The sequence below is a fragment of the Pongo abelii genome, chromosome 10 (assembly GCF_028885655.2).
Source record: "Pongo abelii isolate AG06213 chromosome 10, NHGRI_mPonAbe1-v2.0_pri, whole genome shotgun sequence".
Taxonomy (NCBI): Eukaryota; Metazoa; Chordata; class Mammalia; order Primates; family Hominidae; genus Pongo; species Pongo abelii.
Window position 1 is genome coordinate 407,710 of NC_071995.2, and position 15,644 is coordinate 423,353.

The 15,644-nt window shown below is 40.8% G+C and overlaps 1 protein-coding gene across 2 annotated transcripts in view; it reads right to left on the bottom strand.

The window, feature by feature from the left end:
- KDM5A (lysine demethylase 5A) overlaps window positions 1-15,444 on the bottom strand; it is a 112,517-nt gene extending 97,073 nt beyond the window's left edge. For both annotated transcript variants that reach the window (XM_024256425.3, XM_063711986.1), the window contains exons 1-3: window positions 13,534-15,444; window positions 10,464-10,541; window positions 8,642-8,764 (exon numbers count right to left, since the gene is read on the bottom strand). In XM_024256425.3, the coding sequence (XP_024112193.1) occupies window positions 8,642-8,764; window positions 10,464-10,541; window positions 13,534-13,698 (366 nt within the window). In that variant the 5' untranslated portion in view covers window positions 13,699-15,444. The remainder of the gene's footprint in view (window positions 1-8,641; window positions 8,765-10,463; window positions 10,542-13,533) is intronic.
- Between the last annotated feature and the right edge of the window lie 200 nt (window positions 15,445-15,644).

Genomic DNA, 15,644 nt, shown 5'->3' on the forward strand with positions numbered 1-15,644 from the left:
CATTTGTCTAATTTTTCAAGGTTTTTACCTTCTTTGCGATGGGTTCGAACTTCCTCCTTTAGCTCAGAGAAGTTTGATCGTCTGAAGCCTTCTTCTCTCAACTCATCAAAGTCATTCTCTGTCCAGCTTTGTTCCGTTGCTGGTGAGAAGCTGTGTTCCTTTGGAGGGGGAGAGGTGCTCTGATTTTTTGAATTTTCAGTTTTTCTGCTCTGTTTTTTCCCCATCTTTGTGGTTTTATCTTCCTTTGGTCTTTGATGATGGTGACGTACAAATGGGGTTTTGGTGTGGATATCCTTTCTGTTTGTTAGTTTTCCTTCTAACAGTCAGGACCCTTAGCTGCAGGTCTGTTGGAGTTTGCTGGAGGTCCACTCCAGACCCTGTTTGCCTGGGTACCAGCAGCGGAGGCTGTAGAACAGCGAATATTGCTCAACAGCAAATATTGCTGCCTGATCGTTCCTCTGGAAGCTTCGTCTCAGAGGGGTACCCGGCCATGTGGGTGTCAAGTCTGCCCCTACGAGGGGGTGCCTCCCAGTTAGGCTACTTGGGGGTCAGAGACCCACTTAAGGAGGCTGTCTTCCCGTTCTCAGATCTCAAACTCCGTGCTGGGAGAACCACTACTCTCTTCAAGGCTGTCAGACAGAGACATTTAAGTCTGCAGAGGTTTCTACTGCCTTTTGTTCGGCCATGCCCTGCCCCCAGAGGTGGAGTCTACAGAGGAAGGCAGGCCTCCTTGAGCTGTGGTGGGCTCCACCCAGTTTGAGCTTCTGGGCTGCTTTGTTTGCCTACTCAAGCCTCAGCAATTGCGGGCGCCCGTCCCCCAGCCTTGCTGCCACCTTGCAGTTCGATCTCAGACTGCTGTGCTAGCAATGAGCGAGGCTCCGTGGGAGTTGAACCCTCCAAGCCAGGTGCGGGATATAATCTCCTGGTGTGCCGTTTGCTAAGACCATTGGAAAAGCACAGTGTTAGGGTGGGAGTGACTCGATTTTCCAGGTGCCATCTGTCATAGCTTCCCCTGGCTAGGAAAGGGAATTCCCTGACCCCTTGCGCTTCCCAGGTGAGGCGATGCCTCGCCCTGCTTCAGCTCACGCTCGGCGGGCTGCAGCCACTGTCCTGCACCCACTGTCCAACAAGCCCCAGTGAGATGAACCCGGTACCTCAGTTGGAAATGCAGAAATCACTCATCTTCTGCGTCGCTCACGCTGGGAGCTGTAGACTGGAGCTGTTCCTATTCAGCCATCTTGGGAACATCTAGAGACAGTTTTAACATACCTAAAGAACAGTCTTCTACTTAAAAGCTCCCTCTAAAAAAATCCACTAAAAAGACAGGAAAGAAACAAAAAGGCATCCTCTCAAGAGGTCAAATAGACCAAGAAAGGAACCAAATACAAATGTAAACAATATTTTAAAGCTAGTGATAAGCCAAAACAATAACAAAAACAGACAAACAAACAAAAATTACAAGTTTAAGTGCCTTGCAACAGAGGAAAGCCAGAGAAGCTTTTGCAACATAGAACCTGGAAAGGCTTCAGAGGAGCCCCTTCCTCCCTTTTCTAAAACAAGGAAAAAAAAAAAAAAACTTAAGAAGTAGAAGCAGCAGTTACCTCTAAAATTAGGGGTGGCAATGCAGCAGAGAACAGGATTGTGAAAACCTGTATAAAAGCACTTAGACCTCTTCCAGGCAACTATCCCACTCCAACCCCAGCAGAAAACTGGAGATTTACTCTCAGCAGAGTTTGAAGAGAAGGCATGTTGAACTAAAAAAGCTATAGGTAAGTAAACTAGAGGACCAGCCTAACATGTCTAACATCTAACTAATAAAGAGTCTAAAAGAAGAGAAAAAATAAGTACACAAAATTATCAAAGAATACAGGAAAAATTAAAAGAATTGAAAGGAATGAGTTATCAGATTAAAAAGATTATTGAGAGCCATAAAAACAGTGAATGAAAATAAACACATACCAATGCATATCACCGTGAAATTTCAAAGCCCTGGGAATAAAGATAAAATCCTAAATCTTCAAGAAAAAAAAAGTCACAAAAAAACAAGAATTAATATAGCATCATTCTTCTCACCAACAAGACAATGGAATAAAGCTTTCAAAATACTGAAGTAAAATGATTTACAATCTAGACTTTTAAACCCCACCAAACTACTAATAAAGTTTAAGAGCAGAACATTTGTACACAGCAAAAGGTCCTAAAAAATGTATATCCTATTAACCATCTTTCTTATGAAATTAGCAGAAGAAATGTTTCATCAAAATGAGTAAACCAAGCAAAAGGAAGACTTACAACAAGGAAAAGAGGCCAAGGAATTCCCAGAATGACGGCAGTAAAAGGAATTTCCAGACTGACAGCTGACCTTAAAAAAACACCCAGTCAGGATTCGAGAGTAAAAAAGAATCCAGGAAGAATGGCTCCAAGAAAATAAAGCTGATAGATTATTTGATGGGTAGAAGCATACTGAGAGATGTATACTTCTACTGGAAAGTTTGAAAATATATTTTTCACAGTATTAATTTTAGATTAATAAAAAATTAATGTAACTACACTAGAAGGGGATGACGGACATAAAGTATGGGAGGATTTACACCCATTCTCTTACACCCATTCTCCATCTTTAACAGTAGGAAATCAGTATATGATATTTAAAACTGAGAAATGAAGAAACAACATAACGAGCATATTACTTGGAAATATGAAGATCAAAATCAGAAACAGCTAAAAGAACTGAAAGTGATTAGTTCTGAGGAGTAGGAATGGGGGTGGAGATGAAGGGAGATGCTGATTTTCATTTTAAGCCGCCTTTCTTTTTTAAAGACAGGGTCTTACTCTGTTGCCCAGGTGGTGCAATCAGAGGTCACTGCAGCCCCAAACACCTGGACTCAAATGATCCTCCAGCTTCAGCTTCTCAAGTGGCTGTGACTACAAGCGCATGCCACCACACCTAGCTAATCTTTTTAAATTTTTTGTAGAGATGGGGTCTCCCTATGTCTAGACCAGGAGGTTTATCTAGAGCTCCTGGGCTCAAATGATCCTCCTGCCTCGGCCTCCCAAAGTGCTGGGATTACAAGTATGAGCCCACTATACCCAGCCAAAGCCTTGTTTTTCAAAAGTGTACTACTTTAACAAAAATAAAAATGTTTTAACGAGAAGGGCTAGACTGAATGCTTCTTGCTGAAGTGATTATAAAAACTGTAATTATTCATTCAGCCAGGCACAGTGGCTCATGCCTGTAATCCCAGCACTTTGGGAGGCCAAGGCGGGCAGATTATGAGGTCAGGAGATCGAGACCATCCTGGCTAACACTGTGAAACCCCGTCCCTACTAAAAACACAAAAAATTAGCCGGGCGTGGTGGTGGGCGCCTGTAGTCCCAGCTACTCAGGAGGCTGAGGAGGGAGAATGTCATGAACCCAGGAGGCGGAACTTGCAGTGAGCCGAAATCGTGCTGCTGCACTCCAGCCTGGAGTGACAGAGCAAGACTCCATCTCAAAAAAAAAAACTTTAATTATTCATATAGAAGTCAATTACAGGCATTCCAAGTAATACTTTTTATTATCAAAAATAATAGGGAGAAAGATGAAGTGATTAATCAAAACAGGAAACCATCACGCTGATGACTTCACGACTCAGAAGACTGAAAATTTGCTTCCCATCAAAAAGCAATGGGAATCATAGCATTTTCAAATCATATATATTAAAAAAAAACTTAATAGATGCCAACAAACTGTTGGCCAAAAATAATCTTTTTTTTAAAAAAGGGCACACCTAACAACCTTAAAACATCTCAACTCTCAGTATTTTCTGCAGTTTTTAGCCCAAGCCTCTTGCTAGAATAAAATGTCATGTTAATGAAATAAATAGTCACCCAATGATGAAGGTCAGAATAAATTACCTTTGTGAAGAAGTATTGACTGAAAAGGAGATGAAACAACCCACTAGAGTGCTATAAAAATGTTATATATCTTGATCTGCATGATGGCTACAAAACAGGTGTATACATATATGAAGATTTATTGAACTGTACACTTAAAATTTGTGCATTACACTGTAAGTTACACCTCAATGTAAAAGAAAAAAGTTAATGTGAGAAGCAGCAATCTCACAATGACATTTAGGGAACAAAGTATTATAAACAAAAATAACTACAAATCAAAGTTTGTCCGCCTTTTAGCTTTAAATCTCAGTTTTGCAAACATTCTCACAGGCTGGGGAAAGAGATGTCCATGAGGACTTAAAAAACCCACAAAAGACAAGATTCCAATAAACCCTCAGATAAGCACACTTAACCTTTCATCATATTTTCAATAAGCTTTCTGAATATTTAAACAAAGTGTACTTTATTAGTAGTATGAACCTTAAAAGGAAATCAGCTTCTCAAGATGGAGTTAAACACTCTGGATGACCAACATTATAAGGAGAATTGTGAACAACTAAGTATTCAGACTAGGTTACCTCTAAAAGCCCCTTCCCAATTTTGAAATCCTATGACTTTAGAAAACCAGAAAAATGCAGCCGGGTGCGGTGGCTTGCACCTGTAATCCCAGCATTTTGGGAGGCCAAGACAGGAGATCACTTGAGATCAGGAGTTCGTGACTAGCTTGGCCAACATGACAAAACTCCATCTCTACTAAAAATACAAACATTAGCCAGGCGTGGTGGTGTGCGCCTGGAGTCACAGCTGCTCCTGAGGCTGAGTCAGGAGAAGCGCTTGAACCCAGGGGGTGGGAGGTTGCAGTGAGCTGAGATTGCGCCTCTAGCCTGGGTGACAGGAGAGACTCCGTCTCCAAAAAAAAAAAAAAAATGCAATTTAACTTACCATCAGATTAAACCTAAGGTTTACCTTTTAAATGGAAAATCACTGAGAGAGAAAGTTCAATAGATTACTAACTATTAATACTTACTCTAGTAAATTCCTTAGAGTATTTATGAAAATAAAAGAGAGATAAAGATTGGCCGGGCACAGTGGCTCACACCTATAATCCCCACACTTTGGGAGGCCAAGGTGGGCAGATCATTTGAGGTCAGGAGTTCAAGATCAGCCTGGCCAACACGGTAAAAACCCCATCTTTACTAAAAATATAAAAATTAGCCGGGTGTGGTAGCACACACCTTTAATCCCAGTCCCAGCTACTCAGGAGGCTGAGGCATGAGAATCGCTTGAACCTGGGAGGTGGAGGTAGCAGTGAGACAAGATTGTGCCACTGCACCCCAGTCTGGGCAAAAGAGTGAGACTCTGTCTAAAAAAAAAAGTAGAAAGAGCTTCATTAAAGAGTATTACAACATATTGCTATTAATGATAAAATAATTTTTGAAAAAAAATTTTTTTTTTTGAGACAGAGTTTCACTCTTGTTGCCCAGGCTGGAGTGCAGTGGTACTATCTCAACTCACTGCAACCTCTGCCTCCCGGTTTCAAGCAATTTCCTACCTCAGCCTCCCGAGCAGATGGAATTACAGGCGCCCATCACCACACCTAGCTAATTTTTTGTATAATTAGTAGAGACAAGTTTTATTTATTTATTTTTTTTAAGACAGAGTTTTGCCGCTCTTATTGCTCAGGCTGGAGTGCAATCGCGTGATCTCAGCTCACCGCAACCTCTGCCTCCCGGGTTCAAGCGATTCTCCTGCCTCAGCCTCCCAAGTAGCTGAGATTACAGGCATGTGCCACCACGCCCAGCTAATTTTGTATTTTTAGTAGAGACGAGGTTTCTCCATGTTGGTTAGGTTGGTCTCGAACTCCCGACCTCAAGTGATCCGCCCGCCTCAGCCTCCCAAAGTGCTAGGATTACAGGCATGAGCCACCGTGCCCGGCTGAGACAGGTTTTCATCATGTTGGCCAGGCTGGTCTCAAACTCCTGACCTCAGGTGACCCATCCACCTCAGCCTTCCAAAGTGCTGGGATTACAGGCGTGAGCCACAGTGCTGAGCCAATTTTTGAAATTTTTTTATATTTTATTCATGCTACAGTCAAACACATTCAGAATCTTAAACAGCATCATACAGCAAAACTTAGTAGGTAAGTTTTGACTGAATAAAAATTTCAAAAAAGCATTCTTAAAATGAATTTTTATCCTAATAGTTCCCTATAAGAAGAAACCCACCACTCAAATTTAGCATAATTTGTTCTTTAGTACCATAGGTTTTCATATAACTATACTAGACAATTCTTGGCACAGTGCTTACTTACTAACATCATTACCTGACTGATTAAAAAAAGTCTCAAGCTGTATTTTAGCATAAGACCATACTTCCCAAATTTTTTAGTAAGAGAATTCTGACCTGACACTAATTTTAAAATGTATCATAAAAGATAATTTAAATATGGTTACTCTGTTTTTTTGGAAACAGGGTCTTGCTCTGTCACTCAGGCTGGAATGCAGTGGTGTGATGACAGCTCACTGCAGTCTTGACCTCCTGGGCTCCAGCAATCCTCCTGCCTCAGCCTCCTCATTAGCTGGGACTACAGGAGTCCACCACCATGCCAGGATTATTTATTTTTTAATTTTTTGTAGAGATGGAGTCTCAGTATGTTGCCTAGGCCAGTCTCAAACTCCTAGGTTCAAGCAATCCTTCCACCTCAGCCTCCCAAAGTGCTGGGATTATAGTTATGAGCCACCACATGCCACGAATTATTCTCACGTTTTTCCTTAAAAGTGAAATCTTCCTGGCCGGGCACGGTGGCTCATATCTGTAATCCCAACACTCTGGGAAGCTGAGGCGGGCGGATCACCTGAGGTCGGGAGTTCGAGTCCAGCCTAACCAACATGGAGAAACCCTGTCTCTACTAAAAATACAAAATTAGCCGGGTGTGGTGGCAGGCACCTGTAATCCCAGGTATTCGAGAGGCTGAGGCAGGAGAATCACTTGAACCCGGGAGGCTGAGGCAGGAGAATCACTTGAACCCGGCAGGCTGAGGCAGAAGAATCACTTGAACCCGGGAGGTGGAGGCTGCAGTGAGCCAAGATGGCACCACTGCACTCCAGCCTGGGCAAGAAGGGCACAACAACTCCATTTCAAAAAAAAAAAAAAAAAAAAAAGTGAAATCTTCTAAAAGTAACTGCAATTTAAATTAGAATAAATTTTTATTTCAAAATAGTATATAAATTATAAGATACGAAAGGCCACAAAAAGAAGTTGTTTTACAAAATTCCCAGATAATTAAGCAATAATAAATTTGTATTATTGTAGCAACAAAACATATTTTAGCCGGGCGCAGTGGCTCATGCCTGTAATCCATAATCCCAGCTTTGGGAGATCGAGGTGGGCGGATCATGAGGTCAGAAGTTTGAGACCAGCCTGACTAACATAGTGAAACCCCATCTCTACTAAAAAATACAAAATTAGCCTGGCATGTTGGCACATGCCTGTAATCCCAGCTACTCGGGAGGCTGAGGAAGGAGAACTGCTTGACCCTGGGAGGCGGAGGTTGCAGTGAGCCAAGATCAGGCCATTGCACTCCAGCCTGGACACAAGAGCAAAACTCTTATCACAAAAAAAAAAGAAAAAAACATATTTCAAGGTTATAATCTCAGCTTGCAGGTCAGTTAGTTTTTTTTTCACATTAGGGAATATAATGTTAAAAAATTAACACAATTTGGGCAAAAACTTGTCTAAACTCTTCACCCTTAAGTTTCTGAGCTGTTTGGTCATCCTACTGAATAATGATGGCTTCAGTTAGCCATTAACACCACATACACGTATTAACAAAACTAATATATACCACACATAAGAATGCTGAGAAACATGAGTCCCTTTAATATGCCAAATTTTCTCTTTTTTTTTTTTTTGAGACAGGGTCTAACTCCTGTGGCCAAGGCTGAAGTGCAGTGGCGCAATCACAGCTCACTGCAGCCTTGACTTTCCGGACTCATGTGATCCTCCCACCTTAGCCTCCTGAGTGGTTGAGACTACAGGTGTGCACCACCATGCCCAGTTAGCTTTTCTGTATTTTTAGTAGACATAGGGTTTCACCATGTTGCCTGGGCTAGTCTCTAACTCCTAGGCTCAAGTGATCCTCCCACCTCAACCTCCTCAAGTGCTGGGATTACAGGCATGAGCCACTGTGCCTGGCCCAAATTTTCAACTAAGTAACAAAAAAAAAAAGATGACAAGCTCAACACAGAACATTGTATGCTCAGCACAGGATAATATTAGCAGACTAGAGTAATTTATTTTGCATGTTGTATATCACAGATATAATTTTAATATTAATTATATTAAAGATTAAATTAATTTTAGTAATTAAATTAATATTTAGTAATTAAATATTAATCTCAACAAATATAAAATAATCTTTAAAGATAACTTTGAGATCTGTCATTTCCATTTATTCAAATGTGCATTTCATTGTCTTTTTTTTTTTTTTTTTTTTTTGATACCAAGTTTTGCTCTTGTTGCCCAGGCTATAGTGCAATGGCGCGATCTCAGCTCACCACAACCTCCGCCTCCTGGGTTCAAGCAATTCTCCTGCCTCAACCTCCCGAGTAGCTGGGATTACAGGCATGCGCCACCATACCCAGCTAGTGCATTTCATTGTCAAACAAATCCTCTATTGGAAGCAATGTTTCCTATCAAATGTATTTGATATTCCTAAATTCACAAGCCTGTGCTCTAATTTCTAAACCAGTATGAGCCTCACCTTGCTCAAAGCATACAGATCCAGGATTTTTCTCTCCACCACAGGGATCTTCAGAGTAGATCCTTGAAGTTCCCAAAATTTTGCTAGTTGATCCAAGAAATCCAATCTCACTCTGGTCATTGCCTAAGATTATTAAAATACAGAAGAACTAAGTTATGATTGAAATGAATGAGTACAACAGAGCAGGGGTCCCCAACCCCCAGGCTGTGGACCGGTACCCATCAGCGGCCTGTTAGGAACCCAGCCACACAGCAGGAGGAGAGTGGCGGCAGCGGGCAACCAAGCAGGCAAGCATTACCACAAACCCTATTATGAACTGCGTGTGAGGGATTTAGGTTGTGAGCGCCTTTTGAGAATCTAACTAATGCTTGATGATCTGAGGTGGAACAGTTTCATCCCAAAACCATCCTCCATACCCCCAACCATCCATGGATAAACTGTCTTCCATGAAACCAGTCCTTGGTGCCAAAAAGTTTGGGACAGCTGTAATAGAGGTACTCGTTTCTCTAAAGAAATTCAAAGACTTTTCATTATTGCTTATTTCAACACTGTAAAACTAGCCAATAGTAAAACTAGCCAATAATAAAGAGGCAAAAGACTTCTAATAAACTATATTTATTCAGGCAAAAAAGTTACTCTGATTTATGTAAAAAGTTGTCATATTAGCAACCAAAACAATTTTTGTAAGTTGGTTTAACTTTATGCTGATCAGAAAATTCAGTAAATCGAATTCTCCTCAGTCTCTAACATTCTGTCATTTCATCCATACATGCACACTTTAGGTGCATCAACTCTATACCTCACTGATACTAATATGCTTTGTCAAGTATCTAATTACAAGAGACTAAAAAGAAAAAATATGCATTGCGGCCAGGCGCGGTGGCTCACGCCTGTAATCCCAGCACTTTGGGAGGCCAAGGCGGGCGGATCACCTGAGGTCAGGAGTTCCAGACCAGCCTGGCCAACACGGCAAAACTCCGTCTCTACTAAAAATACAAAAATTAGCTGGGCATGGTCGCTGTAATCCCAGCCACTAGGGAGGCTGAGGCAGGAGAATCGCTTGAACCCGGGAGGTGGAGGTTGCAGTGAGCCGAGATCGCACCACTGCACTCCAGCCTGGGTGACAGAGCGAGACTCTCTCAAAACTCAAAAAAAAAAAAAAAAAAAAGTATGTATTAAACTCTCAGAAATGTTTTGGGGGGATAAGAAAAAAACTTCAGAATGACATAATAAACTTTTGCTATCAATAATTTTCCTTCTGTACTCTAAAAGTTTTCATATCACAATGAGGAACCTTCTGAAAACCCATAAACAGGAAAAACAGCAATACGTAAATAGACTTCCATTTAAAAAATTTAAGATAAATTAGTAATACTTAAAGGCAGATCTTAATAAATCAGATTAACACTCCTGGCAAAGTTCCATTAAAACCAAAACCAAAACCAAAACAAAACAAAACAAAATTTGAAAACTAGGGTTTTAAAATAGGATTTAAAAATCCATTTTCCAAGAACCAAAGGAGAAAGAAATCTTCCAAGATTAACAAAAATTTTAGTAAAGAAACACTAGAGAAAGTAGAACTTAAGAATTTTAAGTCTCTGAAGCTAAGCATTGAACATTTCTCAGTTAAATGGAAAAACCATAACTACTTTGCACAATTTTTTAAAAATCATACTCTTCCTCCAAACATCAACTAACTATTCCATTCAATACCAATTAACACAAACTCTAGGCTGTGGTACATGAGCTTCTCAAAGTTCTCTACCTACAGCCCTAACATAAAGAATGAATCAGGAAGCAGAAATGGTGACAAAACACTTACCTCAAGTTCATTCAGGCGCTGGACTCTTGGAGTGAAACGAAAGCTTTTTACTTCACAGGCAAATGGAGGCTGCCAGTCCTAAACAGAAAGATTTTTTTTTAAAAACACAGTGGTATGTAAGCAAGGAATGCATTATTTATTCCCTTAAAGGGGGGTTTTGCCACAAATCATGGTGCTAATAGACTAACTTACAAGTCTTTATTATAGAGACAGAATGAGCAATTCTTTTAGATAAAATAATTTTAATACAGGTTGCGTATCCCTCATCTGAAATGCTTGGAACCAGAAGTGTTTTGGTTTTCAGATTTTTCCATATTTTGGAATATCTGCATATACATAATGAGATATCTTGGAGAAAGAACGAAGCCTAAATACAAAATTCTTCTGTTTCATATAAAGTTATACATAGGCTAAGATAATTTTATGCAATATTTTTAATAATTTGGTGCATAACACTTGTGTACACTGGACCGTCAGAAAAGAAAGGTGTCACTAGCTCAACCACCAGTGTGGACAATTTGTGGTTGTCTGGCATCACCATCATTTCTGACTGTGAATTTACATGCTACCAATAAACAATCATTTCCTTACACTTATTTCCACTGAAGTAGTTAACAGAAAAAAATATACCATACCATTAATACAATGAAAAAAATAATCTGTTCAAGCTGGGTGCAGTAGCTCATACCTGTAATCCCAGCACATTGGGAGACTGAGGCAGGAGGATCGCTTGAGCCCAGGAGCTTAAGACCAGCCCAGGCAACAGAGCGAGACCCTGTCTCTATAAAAGACAAAGAAAAAGAATAATAATGTTTCAGGGTAACTTGGTTTCAGATTTTGGATGATTTCGGATTTGGAATTTTTAAAGTAGGGATGGATGCTCAACCTGTATTGCTCAGAAAAGTAATCCTCTTCAAACCAGTCCCACCGTTTACCTCCCACAATTATGCTTTCCCAAGTTACTCAAGTGGAATTCAATGAGGTCATGTACCACAAAACAGTATCTAGTAAACATTCAGGTTTACCAAGATCAAAAAAAAAAATTTTTTTAAACTAAAAAGGGTAAAATTTAAGATTAAAAAGAAACTTTTAAGAACTTATTTAACAATTTTTTTTATGTTATGTGTAATGTGACAGAGCACTTTATGTTACACAAATGTTTTGTTCAAAGCCCAGCTTCTGGGAACCCAAATATTTAAAAAAAAAAAAAAAAAAAAAAAAAAGTAAGCAAACAGAACAAGGACAATTTCCAGACTGTGATATAACTAAAATTAGATAGCATATTTCAAGTGAGGTCTAAATAACATAGTTTGATTTGGCCTAAATAACAGAATAACAGTAAACCTATTTTAAAACGTGAGTAGTCAAAAAAAAAAAAAAAAAAGTCTTACCTTGGAAACTAAAGAAATCTGCCAATACTAAAATTAAATTCTGATTGTAAACAAGATTTATTTTCAATAATGTGACATAAAGAGAAAGCATTATTTCAGCATCTTTTTAAGTAAAAAAACTTTTATTAATCGAAGTAACCATGAATAGACTTTCTAATTAATAAATTCAAGAGTAGATAAAGTATGACTTAGGAAAACCTTCAATGCTTAAGATTTGTTAATATTAGGTAATTATGATAGAAAAAAGGGTTAAATGGAAGTTTTTGCAGGATGGCAATGCATATCATCATAGCAATTATCTGTTAATCCTCTGCTTGAAATGAATAGTCTATAACCTTAAAGTCATTCAACATAGTGAGAGCATTATGTCTGTTTCAGAATCAGAAAAACTGATCTAGGTTCAAAATACACTTTGCCACTTGCCCAAGATCACACATTTGGTGTTTTAACTTATCCAGATTAGCCTCATCTGTAAAAGGTGGACTTTATTTACCTGTCAGGGCTTCAAGGATTAAAGCAAACAATCTATAGGTGTTAAATTAGCTCCTCCTCGCTGTCATTTAAGTTTTTAATACGCTGCGGTGCCTATCTCTGTGGTAGTCAGTGGTGACGGCAGATGCTTTTTAAAAAGAAACACTGGCAACAGTGCTTAATATTTTATCATTACTAATACTAGACAAAACATAAAGCAAAATGCCTTTAACAAGCAACGACTAAAGCAATGGTTCGAAAACCTCAACTTACATGAAGAATCATCTGAGACTAGTTGCTAGAAAGCAGATTCCAGAACTTCCACAACAAGAAGCCTAGAGATCTGCATTTAAACAAGCATCCAGTTGACCCTAGTGCAAGTGGTCCAGGAACATCATTTAAAAAGCACGGGTCTAATGAGTAAAGAAAAACACCTTTGACCTTGAGCAATCACTCAATCTCTTGGGGCATTAATCCCCTCCACACAAGGGATAGTATCTGCTTTCCTTACCTCAAAGGTGAGATTATAATTAACCTTATAGGCAAACCTAGTTATCTGCAATAACTGTGATTCTAAAATCGTTGATCTTGAGTTCCCTATGTCAAGAGATTTCAACATTTCCTTCCACCTCCATTCTAGACCAATTCTTCCTAAACCTCTAAATTTCAGAATTATTGCTGCTCCTTCTCTTTCCCCGGTAAGACTTTTTCACTGCAGCAATAATTAGTCTGGAGTTCTTGTCTAGTAATACCATCCGGTGAGACTAGAGCTCAGATAACCTTTTCAGAAACCCTAGCCCTGAGATGAGGCCTGCAAATATTTGATCCAACCAGGTCTTGAATAAAGAGATAGCCGACTATCAAACCATAATGAGGATACGTGAGGGAAGAATAAGTCACGTCATAATACTGTACTTTAAACACCATGTCGGCTAACGAAAGGCCTTAGGCCCACGGCTGAGAGAAAAGTATCAGTTCCCAAGTTCTAGGCGGAAGAGGCCCCAAAGACACCACTTTCTCGCGTTCAGACGCGTCTACATAAGACTACAAAAGAAACCGAAGCAAAGACATCCAGAAACAGGCTCCAGTTGTCTCAAAACAAAGGAGAGTACATATGAAACGAGAGAAGGAGCAGAAAAGTAAAGCTAAACCCAGCGTACGGACTCCCCCATTCTTCCTTCTCCCCCTCTCTTCACAGACTGAGGTACCTTGGGCGGCCGAATTTTGCAGATGCCGGTTTTCTCCGCCAAAGGCCGGATGCGGCCGATAAAGCTGAGCGGATCTGTGAACTCCTCCCAGCTCGGCTCAAAGACGGGACACTCTGGGGGTGGCACGAACTCCGCCGCGTAGCCCCCCGGCCCCACGCCCGCCATTGCAACGGCCGGGGAGGGGGGTCCCCGTGGGGAACCGGTGGAGAAAAGCTGGCTGAAGCCCACTAAGCCCGTTCAAGTCCCCTGACAGGGGCCGAAGCGCATCTTCGCGGACAAGAACCGTTCAACACAGAAACCCCAGAATCGCTTCCTCCTCCCGTTTGTTATTGTTTCTTGCAAGGCTTTTCCTCTGAGGCTCAGGACTTTTCCGGAAGTTACCGTGCTGTCAAATCCCTCCGCCCCCTGCAGGAAACGGAATCCTTCCGCAGCGGCACGACGCCTGTGTGTCTGGCCTTTCCTTCTTCCTCTCTTCCCCGGCAGCAAAATGTGGCTGTTTGTCTCCTTGCCTGCCAAAGTTCTGCCCAGTTCAACGACTCCACGCAGCTCGCCCTTGGTAAGGGGTCGGGGAAGGGCACAATCTCTCCTTTACTAGACGTACAGATAGAGCGAAGCCAACAGGGCGAGGCGGGGCGAGGCGAGGCGGGGCGAGGCGAGGCGAAGCGCGACGCGACGCTTTCTTCCGGCGCGGAGGAATGTGTAATGCCCCAGGGGGCAGAGGTTGTGCTTCCGGTGAGGAGGTCTCTTTCCCTTTTGTGTATCAGCGCGCTCGAAAACACGCCGGGCTTAAACCTTAAGCACCGCGACTCGCTGCCCGTGCTTCGGAATTTGTTTTAACCTACCCTGCTGCGTTTATAGCAAGTAGCCTTTCCAGCATTTCTCTTTTTTTAGCCCTTTGAATGCAGATATTTTACAGTAATCTCACTCTGCCACTTTATACTCGCCTCTTCTCCATGAAAACAAGTGCAGGTCTAACCCATCCCCTAAATCCTGCCAGCTGGCTTTAGCCACCATCCATGAATTGCTTTTCCTTTTACACAGGACGCAGCAGCTCTCCTGAATTACCAGCCAGTACCGTCTAGCTACCTGCAGGACATCTCACTTTGATAACTCAAAGTACTTTAATTGTTCACTGTTTCTTCGGTGTTCCTGGTTTCCATTAATGACTTCATCTATTCAGTTGCCTGAGCAAAAAAAAAAAAAAAAAAATCAAGAAATAATCCTAATTCTTGCTGCTCTCACTTTCCATGTATAATCGTGTGTCTGTCCATCCCCGTTACCAGTATCCTAATTTAAATACTCTTACTGACAACAGTTGATTTCTCCTCTCAAATCCCTCTCCATTCACAAATTGGATTGCTTTGTCTAAAATCCAGAATTCATCTTGTCACTTTTCATCCCCAAACTCAACAACTCCAAACATCTTTTTTAATTGCTGATTTTTTGCTTTGCTCTCCAGCTTCATCTCTCCTGCTTCTCCATGTGATCTACAGAAGTTTTTGTGGTGACTTCAGTACACCATGATTTTTCTCACCTCTGAGCCATCACACATATTTCCTCTGTCCAGAACATTTTTGTACTCTGCTGCCCAAACCCATTCGTACAATTTCATATATCCCCTTCCTGACTAAATTTCTACTCATCCTTCATTTAAATAAATATGAAAGATTAAATATCACTTCTAGATAGCCTTTCCTAATCCCAAAAATTGGTGTGGTCAGCAGCAACTTGTACTTCCCTTGTCAAACTTTTTGAAATTGCTTATTTAATTGTCTTTTTCCCTCAAACTGTAAGTTACACAAAGGCAGGGACAGTGTCTGTCTTGTTTTCCCAGCTCCTAGAATAGTGGTTGGTGTATAGGAGGTGTGCAATAAATATCTGCTAAATGAGTGAGTAAATAAATGGATTCAAAAACCAATTTGCCTTGTGTGTCATTGCCTCATCCTACATTTATGTATGCCACATTTCGTTTGAGACTGTACCAGCATGTAACATACACAATATCCCTCCACTTGATTATAGCTTCCACAAAAGTTAATGTCCACTTACTCATAACCCCCAGCCTAAACCCACAGACGCTTTTGGAGATAGTTCTGTTTCAGTTACCCTTT